General features: G+C 39.0%; 1 protein-coding gene across 1 annotated transcript in view; it reads left to right on the top strand.

The window, feature by feature from the left end:
* Window positions 1-16,323, top strand: part of LOC129015436 (acyl-coenzyme A synthetase ACSM1, mitochondrial-like) — a 62,158-nt gene that overhangs the window by 26,707 nt on the left and 19,128 nt on the right. The window contains 3 exon segments of the mRNA XM_063654573.1: window positions 1,647-1,787; window positions 3,311-3,470; window positions 12,084-12,163. Coding sequence (XP_063510643.1) covers window positions 1,647-1,787; window positions 3,311-3,470; window positions 12,084-12,163 — 381 coding nt within the window.

Genomic DNA, 16,323 nt, shown 5'->3' with positions numbered 1-16,323 from the left:
TCTTTCCATCTCCCAGGGACTGGGTGCCTTCAGAGACACCTGGGGGCAAAGTGAAGGAAGGCTGGAGATAAGAAAGGCCCCTTCTGCCTCCAAAACTCCGATTCTGTAAGCCTTCAGGCATGTCTCACATCATACACACAAACCGTGCTGGGTTTGTTTTCTTGGAGTAATACTTGAGTTTTTAAAGCTCTTTATTTCAACCCCAAAAGGCAAACATTACAGCAAAGTCACATGTTATGCTGTAGTCTAATGTCAGAGAATTTAATTAAAACAGAATACTCTTGAAAAATCCCTCGAATTTCCCAAAGTCAGTATGATACCATTTCACAGCAAGACCAGCAGACCTAGTGTTTCCTCTCGTGTTGGGATCATTTGCAGTTGCTTTGAACACCATAGAAGGTTTGCATTTACAATTGTAGTAGGCCCAAGGCCTTCTCAGTCCAGGGGAAGCTCCTGAGAAACAAGAGTGAGGGAACCACAGATCTTATCTGCCATCTCAAGCTCATGCTAAGGCAGATGTACATTGATCGCAGTAATTATATATATAATATATACATAATATGTAAATTTATTATGTAATAATTATGTAAATTTATACAAATATGTTCACATAATTTTACATAAATTTTACATAATTTTACATAGATTTTAACATAAATTATTATATAATTATGTAATAATTATGTAAATAATATGTAAATTTATATACTTATATATAAATTATATATTAATTATATATCATATAATTATATTTATATATGACATGTAAGTATATATATTATATATGACATAAGTATATATTTTATATATTTATATATAATTTTATATATAACTTATATATGATATAATATATAAATATGTAACTTATTTACATATTTATATATGTTTTTTATATATATATATATTATATATATATATTCTTTTTTTTTTTGAGATGGAGTCTTGCTCTGTCACCCAGGCTGGAGTGCAGTGGTGTGATCTCGGCTCACTGTAAGCTCTGCCTCCTGGGTTCACACTAATCTCCTACCTCAGCGTCCCAAATAGCTGGGACTGTAAGCGCCCACCAGCACGCCCAACTAAATATATTTTTTTTACTCTCCCCCTTTCTCTGTTTCTCTTCCCCACCCCTCATCACCAAGGTCACAGAGTTTAGTTTTAAAAAACAAGCTTAGCAGTCTGGTTAAGGGCACAGACTAGGGTGCAGACTGAGTTTGAATCCTGGCTCTGCCACTTGCTAGCTGTATATTACCAAGCAAATTACCTAACCTCTCTGAGTCTCAGTTTCCTTACCTGCAAAATGGGCATGATTAGAGTAGTACTCATCTCCTAGGGTTGCTCTGAGTACTGAATGATTCATATTTGTAAATCGTTGAGAGCATTGCCTGGAACATAGCAAGTGCTATTTAAATGTTTATTAAATTACTTAAAGATTCATTGTATTTTACTAATTTTTCAAATAAAAAAATGCTGGTCCACATGTCTGAATCACCCATCAAGTCAGTGTGATGCCTAAGTCCGGGAGAGCCAGTTTTCCTCTAGTGTTGCAATCTCCCAGTTTCCTGTCCATGCCTTATGTTTCTTTTGCTTTCTCAGGAGAAGAAACAGCAATCATGACTTTTTTCCTTTTGTCTTGAACCCCTTTGCAGATCAGCATCCCAAGAACACACCTGTGTTAAGTCAAAGACCTTGGACCCAATGGTCATCTTCTTCACCAGTGGGACCACAGGCTTCCCCAAGATGGCAAAACACTCCCATGGGTTGGCCTTACAACCCTCCTTCCCAGGAAGGTAGGAAGAGGGCACCGACATAGAGGCTGGATCCCAGATGTGGGCAAAGTTTGTGTGTGTGTGTGTGTGTCTTGGGAAAGGAGCTGTAAGTAGAAGTGACTCCATACTCCTTTTCCCTTCCACTCTCTTTGGTTCAGATGTCTCAGGATCTGAGAGGTGAAAGCTGGGAATCCTAAATGTTTGCTGACAGAGGCCTCAGAGTGACAAAGGAGGCACATTTAGGTTCTATCAGAGCATCTTCATAGGAGGTGTGGAGGAAATGTGGGTAGAGACAATAAACATTCCAGAAGCCACACACATGACAAGCCTGACAGTGGTTCCATAATTTTTTAGGGAAAGACAGAATATTCTAGCAGGGTGACCTGAGATGACAGAGCCTCACCTCTCCCCTATTATGGGCAAATCAGACTTAGGGTTCCTCAATTACTCACTTATAGCAAAGAAAATATCTGGAACCAAGCTATGCCAAGCCATCACCCCTAAGAGGGCAAAGTTCTATCCTTGGGTTAATTATTTAATCTCCTGCAAACCAAACCTCTCCTTCTCTACGCCTTCTCATCTCCAACTAGTAATATTCAGAATGGACCAAATTTTTATATTTTTAAATGTATTAACATATTAAACAGAACATGGAGCACAGATGTCTTTTTGTATTAACCAGAACAGAGGCAGTGGGTATTTACACTAATGATGACAGTTGAGTAGCAAAACCCATGGAGGAATGGAGGTGAGAGAAGGGGGAGCTTTTGTGCAGGTGGAATAATATGTGCAAAGACACAAAGATATAAAAAGTAGTATTCATAGAACTACAGAGACTTGGGAATATCTGGTGCTCAGGGTGTAGGGTGAAGGACCAATGGGAAGAATTGGAAAAGTGAGCAGGACTCAGACCGTGCAGGGATTTGCAGACCTTGTAGTAGATTTTGGACTTTATTAGGAAAATAATGAGGAGATATTGAAAGTTTTTTAGGGAGGAGGAGATCTGATCAAATTTGTATTTTGATAAGATCACCATGGCTGCAGGATGCAGGATGGATTGGAGAAAATTAGAATAGAGTTAGGGAAGACCAGTTAAAGGCTCCTAGTCTAATCCAGGTGCAAGCTAGTAGTGGCATGGATCAGGTACTAGAGATATGATGGAAATTAACACAGTTGAGATTTCAGGAAGTAGAGTGGTCCAGAGCTGCTGGTTAAACATGGGAGATGGGAGGAGGTCAAGGTTGATGCCAAAGTTTGGGGCTTGGACAACTTCATGGACAGGGATGACATGTCTGGTTACTGAGAACACTGGAGAAGAATCAGTTCAAGAGAGGTAGTATGACTGAACCAGTTTCAGTTGTACATAATCAGGAAATATTTGGCAGTACACCTTTGAGACCTGGCCTGAGGGTGATATGGAGCCCCACACAAATCACATGAACTGAGAGTGAGAAAGGTGGGTTCATAGCCAAAACCCAGAGTGCACAACCCTTCATCACATCGGCCATGATCACACAGCTGAGGCCACTGCATTTTGGAGTTAGGAGGAAATTATGGAGCCTGAAGACATCTGATGTCTCCTGGTGCCTGTCAGACTCAGGATGGATGCTGGCTACCATGGGGAACCTGGTAGAACCATGGACAGCGGGATGTACAGTCTTTATCCACCATCTGCCACAGTTTGACACCAAGGTCATTGTACAGGTAAGAAGACTCACCTTCCACTATCAGCAAAATTCCAGAAAAAAATACATGTTTCCAGGCCAAAAACTGTACCTTGCTAAAAAATATTTTATTAAGCAAAGAAGCCTATGAGCCTAAGATGATCCTGGGCCTGGACTTCTCAAAGTGTGAAGCACTGAATCTGAGTCACTATACCCGAGTCACATCATAATGTGACCTTGAAGGAAATGTATATTACTGGGCGATCCTCCAGACCTGTAGATCAGCCTTTGTAGACTTGGGATCCAGGGTGTGCATTTTGAAGAATTAAAGCAAGCACAACAAGTCCAAGTCTCCCAGATCCTGGACCCTGATGCTGCCAGGGTCAAGCAGCTGGGGGGTGTGTGTGTGTGTGTGAGTGTGTTTTCTTACTCAGTATGATGAAATGTTTAAAAACGGCCCTTGGATTATGACAGATCCAGCTTCTTATCCCACCTTTGAAATTAACTAGCAGGTTACGTACCACTCTGAGCATCAGTTTCCTTATCTGCAAAATAGGTCTTTTAATAATTACTACCTCATAAAGTCTTAGGTAAAATTAATGAGACGATAGAGGCGATATGTGTAAAGTACTTAACCCTGACATCAGCACATAGAAAACACTCTATCAGTGGGAGCTGCTGCTGCTATTGTTATGATGAGTACATCATGATGACAATTCAAGTCACCTGCATGAACTCTTTCTCTGTATGTCCCTTCACCCCAACATTTTCTTTATGTCTCTACTCACATCCTTGCTTTGCCTCTCAGAGGCAGACCTTGCCCTCACCTCTCAAAATCCACCCGCTCTGCACAACCACTGCAGAGTTCTATCTCCTGGCCTTGGATAAACAGCATTTCTTTATTAATCTTTAATCTACTACGTATTTTCTCCTGTATTTTCAGTCTCTCACTTTTTGCTAGTTTTACACCCTCAGTCCATAAACATATTCAGTGTACTTATCCTAAAATGCCTTCCTTTGAACCTGCTACACACTGGGTCAACCCATCTTTTCCACCTTAATACCAAACTTCACCAAAGAACATTCTCCATTTGCTGCAGCCACCTCTGCTTCACCTAGCCTGCTCCTGAATACTGCAGTCCTCCAGTGGTCTGCCCTTACTGTTCCTCTTCTTTCTAAGCAATTTCCTTCACCTGCATTTTTCTCAGCAAGCACATCAATGCAGGTGACTGTAAGGACTGTACCTAGGGTCTAGTCTTCTCGGTCCAAGCTGATTCTCCCAGGCTAGCAAAACGTTTCCAACCTGTTAGTTGGTAAAGCCCATCTGATCATTCCTCCAGAACATCAAACTGCACTTCCTATATCTCATTCCCTACCTCTACATCAACGCCTCCTCCTGTGTCACCATCATTATTTTCTGTACCACATTCTGCACCTGAGACTTAAAGCACCACAAACAAGACTGACCACCCTTCCCACCCTCATGCCTAATTCTCCTGCTGCTATAGTGTCCCAAAAGGTCTGTATGTATTTTAAGCCTTAGTAAATGCTTAAAGTTTAAATGCTACAAATTTACCAAAAAAGCATTTGCATTACTATTTCCTGCTTATTATTTAATGAATTATTCATAATAATTTTTAATTTATATATTGTATTAGTCCATCTTATTGAAGACTAAAACAAAAAGTCTTTTAAATTTTTGATTCAGAGGGTGCATGTGCAGATTATTTCTCACAAATAAATAATTAAAAGAAATAATTAATTATTTCTTTCTGCAGATTATTTCTCACAAATAAATGGAAAAATATTCCATGTTCATATATTGGAAGAATCAGTATTGTTAACAGGGATTTTTCCATTTATTTGTGTCATCTCTGATTTCTTTCAGCAGTGTTTTGTAGTTTTCTTTGTAGCCATCTTTCACCTCCTTGGTTAGATGTATTCTTAGGTATTTCATTTTTAGTGGTAGTTGTAAATCGAATTGTGTTCTTGATTTGGCTGTCAGCTAGAACATTGTTGGTGTATGGAAATGCTAATTTTCGTACACTGATTTTATATCCTGGAACTTTACTGAAGTTGTTTATCAGTTCCAGGAGCCCTTTGGTAGAGTTTTTAGGGTTTTTTAATGTATATAATCATATATTGTCAGCAAAAAGAGATAGTTTGACTTTTTTTCTATTTGAATATCTTTTATTTCTTTCTCTTGCCTGATTGCTTTGGGTAGGACTTCCAATTCTATGTTGAATAAGAGTGGTGAGAGTGGGCATCCTACACTTTTTCCAGTTCGCATGGGAAACGGTTCCAGCTTTTGCCTGGTCAGTGTGATGTTGGCTGTGGGCTTGTCATAGATGGCTATTATTTAGAGGTATGTTCCTTCAATGCCTCATTTCTTGAGGGGCTTTATCATGAAGAGATATTGGATTTTTTGAAAGCTTTTTCTGCACCTACTAAGAGGATCATATGGCTTTTGTTTTTTATTCTGTTTATGAGGTGAATCCTATTTATTGATCTGCATATGTTGACCCAACCTTGCATCCCAGGAATAAAGCCTACTTGATCATGGTGAATTAACTTTTTGATGTGCTGCAGGACTCAGTTTACTAGTATTTTGTTGAGAATTTTTGCATCTACGTTTATCAGGGATATTGGCCTGGAGTTTTCTTTTGTCATTGTATCTCTGCCAGATTTTGGGGCCAAAAGGATTCTGGCTTCATAGAATGAGTTAGAAAGGAGTCCCTTCTTCTTAATCTTTTGGATTAGTTACAGAGGGATTGGTACCAGTTCTTTGTATATCTGTTAGAATTCAGCTGTGAATCTATCTTGTCCAGGGCTTTTTGGGATTAGTAATTACTGATTCAATTTCAGAACTTGTTATTTGTCTGTTCAGGTTTTCATTTTCTTTCTGGTTCAATGTTGAGAGGCTGTGTGTTCCCAAGAATTTATCCATTTCCTGTAGATTTTCTAATTTATGTGCATCAATGTGTTCATAATAGTCTCTGAGGATCTTTTATATTTCTGTGGGACCATTTATAGTGTCATCTATGTCATTTCTGATTGGGCTTATTTTGATCTTCTCATTTTTTTCTTTGTTAATCTAGCTAGCAGTCTATCAATATTGTTTATTCTTTTGAAAAACAAGCTCTCAGTTTCATTGATATTTTGTATAAACTTTTGCATCTTAATTTCATTCAGTTCTTTAATTTTAATTATTTATTTTCTTCTGATAGCTTTGGTGTTTGTTGATTGTTCTTTTTTTTCCTAGTTCCTCTAGAAGTGATATTAGATTCTTAATTTGAGATCTTTCTAACTTCTTTTATATTTATTTATTTATTAATTATTATTATACTTTAGGTTTTAGGGTACATTTGCGCAATATGCAGGTTAGTTACATATGTATACATGTGCCATGCTGGTGTGCTGCACCCACCAACTCGTCATCTAGCATTAGGTATATCTCCCAATGCTATCCCTCCCCACTCCCCCCACCCCACAACAGTCCCCAGAGTGTGATGTTCCCCTTCCTATGTCCATGTGTTCTCATTGTTCAATTCCCACCTATGAGTGAGAATATGCAGTTTTTGGTTTTTTGTTCTTGCGATAGTTTACTGAGAATGATTTCCAATTTCATCCATGTCCCTACAAAGGACATGAACTCATCATTTTTTATGGCTGCATAGTATTCCATGGTGTATATGTGCCACATTTTCTTAATCCAGTCTATCATTGTTGGACATTTGGGTTGGTTCCAAGTCTTTGCTATTGTGAATAATGCCACAATAAACATACGAGTGCATGTGTCTTTATAGCAGCATAATTTATAGTCCTTTGGGTATATAACCAGTAATGGGATGGCTGGGTCAAATGGAATTTCTAGTTCTAGATCCCTGAGGAATCGCCACACTGACTTCCACCAGGGTTGAACTAGTTTACAGTCCCTCCAGCAGTGTAAAAGTGTTCCTATTTCTCTACATCCTCTCCAGCACCTGTTGTTTCCTGACTTTTTAATGACATTATTCTAACTGGTGTGAGATGGTATCTCATTGTGGTTTTGATTTGCAGTTCTCTGATGGCCAGTGATGATGAGCATTTTTTCATGTGTTTTTTGGCTGCATAAATGTCTTCTTTTGAGAAGCGTCTGTTCATGTCCTTTGCCCACTTTTTGATGGGGTTGTTTGTTTTTTTCTTGTAAATTTGTTTGAGTTCATTGTAAATTCTGGATATTAGCCCTTTGTCAGATGAGTAGGTTGCGAAAATTTTCTCCCAATTTGTAGGTTGCCTGTTCACTCTGTTGGTAGTTTCTTTTGCTGTGCAGAAGCTCTTTAGTCTAATTAGATTCCATTTGTCAATTTTGGCTTTTGTTGCCATTGCTTTTGGTGTTTTAGACATGAAGTCCTTGCCCATGCCTATGTCCTGAATGGTAATGCCTAGGTTTTCTTCTAGGGTTTTTATGGTTTTAGGTCTAACGTTTAAGTCTTTAATCCATCTTGAATTGATTTTTGTATAAGGTGTAAGGAAGGGATCCAGTTTCAGCTTTCTACATATGGCTAGCCAGTTTTCCCAGCACCATTTATTAAATTAGGGAATCCTTTCCCCATTGCTTGTTTTTCTTGGGTTTGTCAAAGATCAGATAGTTGTAGATATGTGGCATTATTTCTGAGGGCTCTATTCTGTTCCATTGATCTATATCTCTGTTTTGGTACCACTACCATGCTGTTTTGGTTACTGTAGCCTTGTAGTATAGTTTGAAGTCAGGTAGTGTGATGCCTCCAGCTTTGTTCTTTTGGCTCAGGATTGACTTGGCGATGTGGGCTCTTTTTTGGTTCCATATGAACTTTAAAGTAGTTTTTTCCAATTCTGTGAAGAAAGTCATTGGTAGCTTAATGGGGATGGCATTGAATCTATAAATTACCTTGGGCAGTATGGCCATTTTCACGATATTTATTCTTCCTACCCATGAGCATGGAATGTTCTTCCATTTGTTTGTATCCTCTTTTATTTCCTTGAGCAGTGGTTTGTAGTTCTCCTTGAAGAGGTCCTTCACGTCCCTTGTAAGTTGGATTCCTAGGTGTTTTATTCTCTTTGAAGCAATTGTGAATGGGAGTTCACTCATGATTTGGCTCTCTGTCTGTTGTTGGTGTATAAGAATGCTTGTGATTTTTGTACATTGATTTTGTATCCTGAGACTTTGCTGAAGTTGCTTATCAGCTTAAGGAGATTTTGGGTGGAGACAATGGAGTTTTCTAGATATACAATCATGTCGTCTGCACACAGGGACAATTTGACTTCCTCTTTTCCTAATTTAATACCCTTTATTTCTTTCTCCTGCCTGACTGCCCTGGCCAGAACTTCCAACACTATGTTGAATAGGAGTGGTGAGAGAGGGCATCCCTGTCTTGTGCCAGTTTTCAAAGGGAATGCTTCCAGTTTTTGCCCATTCAGTATAGTGCTATAAACTTTCCTCATAACATTGCTTCAGGTGCATCTCAAAGATTTTGGTGGATGGTATCTCTATTTTCATTTTCATTAAGTTCAGATACTTTTTTGATTTCTTGTTCACCCAAGAGTTATTCAGGAGAAAATTGTTTAATTTCCATGTTTTTGTATAGTTTTCAGTGATCTTGTTGGCATTGATTTCTATTTTTCTTGTGCTGTGGTCTAAGAATTTACTTTGGTAAGATTTTGATTTTTTGAATTTATTGAGACTTGCTTTATGACTGAACATGTGGTCAATTTCAGAATATGTTCCACGTGGGAACAAGAAGAATGTATATTCTGTGGTTGTTAGGTAAATTATTCTGTGGATGTCTATTAGGTCCAATTGGTCAAATGTTGAGTTTAAGTCCATAATTTCTTTGTTAGTTTTCTGCCTCAATCATGTGTCTAACATTTTCAGTGTGTTGTTGAAGTCCCCCACTATTTTTGTTTGGCAAAATCTTTTTATAGGTCAAGAAGAACTCATCTTATGAATCTAGGTGTTCCAATGTTTGGTGTGCATATATTCAGGATAGTTAAGTCTTCTTGTCGAACTGAACCATTTATCATTATATAATGCCCTCCTTTGTCCTTCCTAATCATTGCTGGTTTAAAGTCTGTTTTATCTGATATAAGAATAATGACTCCTGCTCTTTTTTGTTTTTCATTTGCATGGCAGATATTTCTCCATTTCTTTGCTTTGAGCCTGTGGGTGTCATTACATGCGAGATGGGTCTCTTGAAGACAAGACAGTTGGGTCTTTTCTTTGTATCCATCTTGCCACTCTGCCTTTTAAAGGGGGCATTTAGACCAAAAATAAATAAATAAATAAATACTATTCAAATTAGTAAAACAAAACATTCCTTCTATTTCCTCTCTGCCCATCCGTCAACTTAGTCCTTCTTGCCAAATCTGTTGCAAGAGTCTCCTGCTCTCTGTTCCATGTCCCTACTGAAAGCTGCAAAGCACCAGGAGGAGTCATAGATTACAACTTACATGATAATAGCCAGAGCCCACTTTTGGTGAAGACCTACTAAGTGCCAAGTTCTGGGAAAAGCCCTAGACACCTATGATGTCTAATTCTTACCTACTAAGCAGAGCTCCCTTGGCTGCCAGTAACAGAAGCCTACTTCAACAGAGCTTAGTGGAAAAAGAAATACATGGAAGGGGGAATTAGAATAGCTCATTATTCTGTAGGAGAAGAGCAATATGAGCTTGATAAAGATCTAAAACAGAAACTAGAAAAATACCAAGAATTAAGGCAGCTTCAGTGTCTCCTCTGCTTTTCTCTATAGATGTGCTTCCTTCTTTCTAGTGTTTGTAGAACTACTTTTGCTACTTCACATGCACATAGTCAAACATAGCAATCACAGCATTTCAGGGCTGACAGTCCTCCTTCCCAGATAACCAGTCCGGGTCAACTAGAGGCTGAGTGAGTGGTCCAGAATGTTGGGGTGATCAGACCCAACATGAGGCCGTGGAGGCTACAAAGTCCAGTGGAGTCAAAGGAATGAGAAAAGACAAGTTAAGAGTTCATAAGGTGGGCCCAGGGGACCAATGCTGGTATGGAGGCTGCGAAGACCCCAAGCTCTGGGAGCCCACACCATTTATTGGTGATCAAACAAAGAAGCAGGTGGTGAGGACATGCGGATGTGGGGGTAAAGAGGTGAGGATGGGAAGACATGGTGGTAGAAAGGTTAGCAGTGCATCAAGCATAACTGTGATGGTTTAGCATTTTCTTTGATGCATATGTAATATGCTCTGCTACCTGAGATAATGGAGAACATGTTTATGAGCCTGGGAGAGTAACCAACAAGTCTGTGCACATTCCAGAGGCCACAAGGGGTTTTATGCCCTGAGCCCTGGATTCCATCCAAGCCACAAGGGGTTTTATGACCTGGGCTTAGATTATGGTGTGGCAGGGCAGCCTTCCACCCTTTGGCACAGAGATTGGTGTTCCAAAGGCCACAAGGCTGTTTAGGCCCTGGACCCAGGACATGTTCCAAGACTCTCTTACATCATGACAGAGAAGCCAGTCCTGCCTCAGCTCTTCTACCAACACAGCCTAAGGCAATTGTCTGTCACCAAGTCACCAATCCAACTCACTGTGCCTGGGGTGAGGTTACTGACACAGACATTGCTGGTGTGGGCCTGAGACCTTCACAGACATGGAAAGACACCTGTTGGGGTAGGAGCAGTGGGCCAGGGGTGAGAGTCGGACAAAAATTTTAAAAGCGTATGTAAATGTGAGATATTAAAGAGGTAGAGGCTAAAGATTGAAAGCTGATTGGGTCTTTATGAAAGGAGGGACTGGAAGTAGAGCTAGATTTGTCCACAAATGACAATTATATTTCATCATGGTTCTGACTGGAATATATGGACATTCCCATTTTACAGATAAGGAGATTGAATTACAGACAAATTAAGTAACAGGATTTAAATTAAGATACCCAAACCCACTTTCTCTTCTCTTTACTGTTCTTCGCTCTTTTAGTGTATCTCCACCCTGATCTGAAACTCGGAAAGAAAACACATCCAGCTAATTAATCATGAGTACCAAACATTTTAGAGTCTAAATAACCTGGCTCCAACTTACCTTATCTTCCTAAATTTAATTCTTGCTCCTCTCTAGTGGGTCTAAATAAATCATATTATTTGACTTGACTAAAATGTTTCTTTAGCTCCTGAGACCCTATTTCTTGTTATTTCATCTATCTCCAAGATACATGAAGATAGAAGATAGATGAAGATACAGGTGTCTCTGCCTGTAGACACCATATCTATTTGCTAATGTCCTGACTAAATACCACCTCTTCCATCAAGCCCCCATGACACACAACTGGAAAGAGTATTTCCCTCTCCTGTGTTCCTACAGAACTTTTGTACTTCAAGTATTTCTTATGACATCTGCCAACTTCTGCCTTATCATTCGAGTCCTGTTTTGTCCTACGAGTCCCTACTCACCATAAGAGTTGGAATATTATCTGAGTTTTTGTATTTCCCCAACAGTACCTGATGCATACCATGTATGAAATCCATGCTCAATATATGTGTATTTAAAGGATTAAGAAATGAACAAATGAGCTCTTCTAGTGCGAAGGTCAGAACTAGACTGCTAATAATTGGCTGTTAGTTTAACCTTAACTGTAAAAATAAAATTTCTTCTCTCTTCCCTTTCCAGACATTGTTGAAATACCCCATCAACCACTTTGTCGTGGTACCACCTGTATTTCGAATGATTCTGCAGCAGGATTTCACCAGGTATGGTAGAAGTGGCTTGTAACAACATCTTTGGGTAAGATTTTAAGGAATCTGATACATCATGGTCTGTTTTTCTTCTGGTTCTTTGAGGAGTATGTGTGTGTTTGTGTGTTAAGTGTTGGTGGTGATAATGATCAAAAGTTAATTAGTGAAATTAAAGCAGATCCAGAGATCCAAAGGAAACTCAGTGAGCCTTGCATGATTGTGGGTTGATTCCTTTTTAAATATTTGAATTGTAAAATAACAATTGTACAGAAAATGCATAAGACAGAAATTTACAGATTAATAAATTATTGAAAATATCTGTGTAACCCACTCACCCAAGTCAAAAAAAAATAACATTGCCAGCACCTCAGAGACTTCCATCTCCCTTAAGGGAAACAACTATCTTGACTTTTATGTTGTTAATTCCTTAGTTGCCTTTATAATTTACCTCCTAAGGAACTATCCCTAACCAAAATTTTATTTTACATGTGTTCGAACTTTACACATGTAATGCTACATTATTATGTAATACTTATGTTTCTAAGATGTGTCCCTGTTGTTGCATATTGCTGTAGTTTATCTTCATTATGTGCAGCATCCTATTTTATGAAAATACCACAATTTCTTATACCAGCCCTACTATTAATGGACATTTCTGTAGTTTTCACTTTGAGGCTATTGATGTTTAATGCTACATAGAATCCTAGGACATGCACCCTGGTGTGTACAAGCATGCATTTCTGTAGAGTTTTTCAAGGGGAGGAATTGTGGGTAAACTGATACAACACAATACCACACTATCTTCCAAACCAATTTATGCTTCCTTATATAAACATGGCAGGAGAATTTCCATTGTTCCATGTTCTTGCCAACATTTGGTATTGTGTGACTTATTAATTTTTGCCAGGCTGGTGGGTGTGTGGTGTTATCTTAATACAACTTTATTTTTGCATCTTCCTGTGTTTGAGAGTTAATTTTAAGCTAAATCAAAACACACTCTTTGAAACTTATGGGCATTTATGTATCTTTTAGGGACTCTGAAATTGAAATGGCTAGTTGAAAAATCAGAGCTAACATGTTTTAGACATAAGAGTTAAAATATCAGAGTTTAATGATTGCCCTTACAGAGCTAACTCTGAATTATAATTTGATTTTACTCATGAAGCTTCAGTCTGGCTGTATTCTGTTTCCATCTGTATTTCAAAGCTCATATGACAGCCAAGTTTTGCAACGTTCCTCAGATGATGGCCTTGGTCCAAACTCGGCACACATCTTATCAGAGCATAACTAATGACTCCATCTGAGACTCTGCCCACTTTATGTACTTTGTTTAAGCTTCAAAAGAATGAGGAAGACATCCTCAGTGAACACAACCCTCCTGTCCTCACTCTTGACCCTGTCTATATCAGGAGAGGGTAACGAGGTGGAAAAGTGATCCAGATGGTGCCACTTTCCTCATCACCAAGAGCTGGCTGGGCGCAGCCTCATGCTAGATGCATCCAGCTGGCTCTCAAACTTCCATCACTTTTCTCCATTTTCTTCAGGGAATCCAATTATTATTTTGTGATTGTTTTTGTATTCTTTAGGAAAATTTCATGGGAAAAGGGAGAAGAGACTTTATATCACATGCTGTACATAGGAAACTACTACTGTTGATGAAAAGAGTCAAATTCTGTAAAATATTTTTAGAGATTTATTCTGAGCTGAATATGAGTGACCATGACCTCTCAGGAGGTCCTGAGAACATGTGCCCATGGTGATCAGGATGCATCTTGGTTTTATATATTTTAGGGAGGCATGAGACATCAATCAAATACATTTAAGAAACACATTGGTTTGGTTCAGAAAGGCAGGACAACGCAAAGCGGAGTCTTTCAGGTTATAGGTAAATTTAAACATTTTCTCATTGACAATTAGTTTATCTGAAGACCTGGGATCAAAGGAAATGTTCAGGTTAAGAGAAAGGATTGTGGAAACCAAGTTTTATTGTGCAGAGGAAACTCTCAGATAGCAAACTTAAGAGAGAAAGCAGGTTGTAAAATGTGTCTTATCGGACTTAAAAGGGGTGCCTGGTTCTTAGTTGATTATCTCCTGGATATGGAAAGGAAGGAAGGAAAATGAAGGGGAAAGTGGATTCTCTATAGAATGTGGACTTTTCTCACAAGAGACTTTGCAGGGCAATTTCAAGATATGGTGGAGAAACATGTTTTGGGGTACAATATTTTGATTTTCTTCCTTGTCTCGTAATGTTATGCCAGAGTCAGATTGGAAAGTTAAGTCACAATATAAAGGGTTAAATAAAACCCATCTGATGAGAATTTATGGCTTGTAAGGTATGACTCCCCAGACACCTTAGATAGGAATTTGGGCAAGATTGTAAAAATCAGAGCTTAGTCCTCAGTCCCCGCTCTTGGCCCAAAAACATTCCATAGAATGCACGTGTAGGCCAACAAACAGCAGCACATCCCATGGCACTAGGAAGACTCATTCCTAGAGTTGTCTGATTTGGCCATCTGGCAGGGTCCCACAGTGCTAGGAAAGCTTGTTCCTAGAGTCCTCTGATTTGATGGTAATAGTTTTAAATACTAGCGTTTTGGATAATGGGGGGAAGACATGGAGTTTAAGGGGTGAGATGGAGTCAGGCTTAGGGTTTAGTCTTTTAAAAAAAAATCCCAGATCAGATCTATGTTCTGAGCTATCATGATCTGAGTCTTTAATTGTGCCTTTCCCTTTTGCTGTATCTGGCATAACATTTACAAGAAAATGTCTATCATAAAGATAGTGAAGATTTGGGCATCCAAGGTTATAGGTGGCATCAGAGAGCAGAAAGAATATTTCAGCCAGAATAAACACTGCATGCATCATCATATTCTTTGATCAGACTCACAATTTGGTTACCTTACTTATTAAGGGTTATTTGAACCCTCTGATAAATCTTATTTGGAAATTGTGGGACCAACATTAAATTAGAATTTAATAAATTTAATCTCTTTTCCGGCCAATTTGTCTCCATAGGTATAGCATCCTGAGGAGGGTGTAAATTAAATGCAAGAAACACCTGTTCCTCAGTATCTAAATTCTTATAGACTTGTTAATAGTAGATGAATCTATTCTTCCCACCACTTTTGTATTGCACCATATACTGGTATTTGGGAGAGAAAAGGTTTTGTCACAGGAGAAGTCATAATTCTGCACTGTCATTTTTTCCTTGGCAGGACTGCCCATGGCTGAGGTCCTTAAAAGTCAAAAGACTTATAGCCAATTAATTGTTCTAGGCCAGATAGGAATGGATGTGGACAGGCATTCATTACTTCTTGAAATGATTTTAAGTTAAAAAAAAAAAAAGAACAACCGCATCAAAAAGTGGGTGAAGGATATGAACAGACACTTCTCAAAAGAAGACATTTATGCAGCCAACAGACACATGAAAAAATGCTTATCATCACTGGCCATCAGAGAACTGATGTGTCCTCCACTTTCACATGATCTAGAGTTCCTTCACCAGGGTCTTCATCACCCCACATTGGGCACTGAGGAATGTTGGGATGATCAGGCCCAACACCAGGTTGTGGGGGCAATGAAATCTGGCAGAGTCAAAGGATTGAGAAAAAGACAGTTTGAGAAGTAAAGTGGGACCAGGGGGCCATCAAGACTGTGGAGGCTGTGAAGGCCCTGAGCCCTGGGAGCCCATGCTATTTATTGGTAATCCAACAAAGAAACAGGTGGTGAGAATGAGGTGGTCAAAAGGTAAGGTGCATGATGAACAGCTGTGATGGTTTAGCATTTATAAGGGACATGTTCTGCTACTTGAGATAATGGGAATATAATCAATCTAGGAGCCTAGGAAGGCTAGAAGCAAGGAGCCAGCAAGTCTAGACACATTCCAGAGGACATTATGTCAGACATGCAAGCCCTGCCTCAGCTTTCTTCCCAAAACTCAGCTTTTTCCCAGCAGAAAGAGGGCAGGGCATGGCTGCATTAATAGATATTCTCTGTAGATGTACATTTCCCCCATAAAAGATGGCTTTGCAAGGCCACCTCTATTTGCTAGCCAAGTGGCAGCCATTTCAAAATATGTCAAAGAAATATATTTTGGAGTAAAATATTTTAATTTTTCCTGTTCACATCAGCCTTTTCTGTTTTCTCTGAAATTCCTTCTGTCAGGGCTGTTCCCT

This window comes from Pongo pygmaeus, chromosome 18 (genome assembly GCF_028885625.2).
Source record: "Pongo pygmaeus isolate AG05252 chromosome 18, NHGRI_mPonPyg2-v2.0_pri, whole genome shotgun sequence".
In the NCBI taxonomy this organism is placed as follows: domain Eukaryota; kingdom Metazoa; phylum Chordata; class Mammalia; order Primates; family Hominidae; genus Pongo; species Pongo pygmaeus.
Note: the sequence above shows the minus strand (reverse complement) of the source record. Positions and strands in the feature narration are given on the sequence as shown.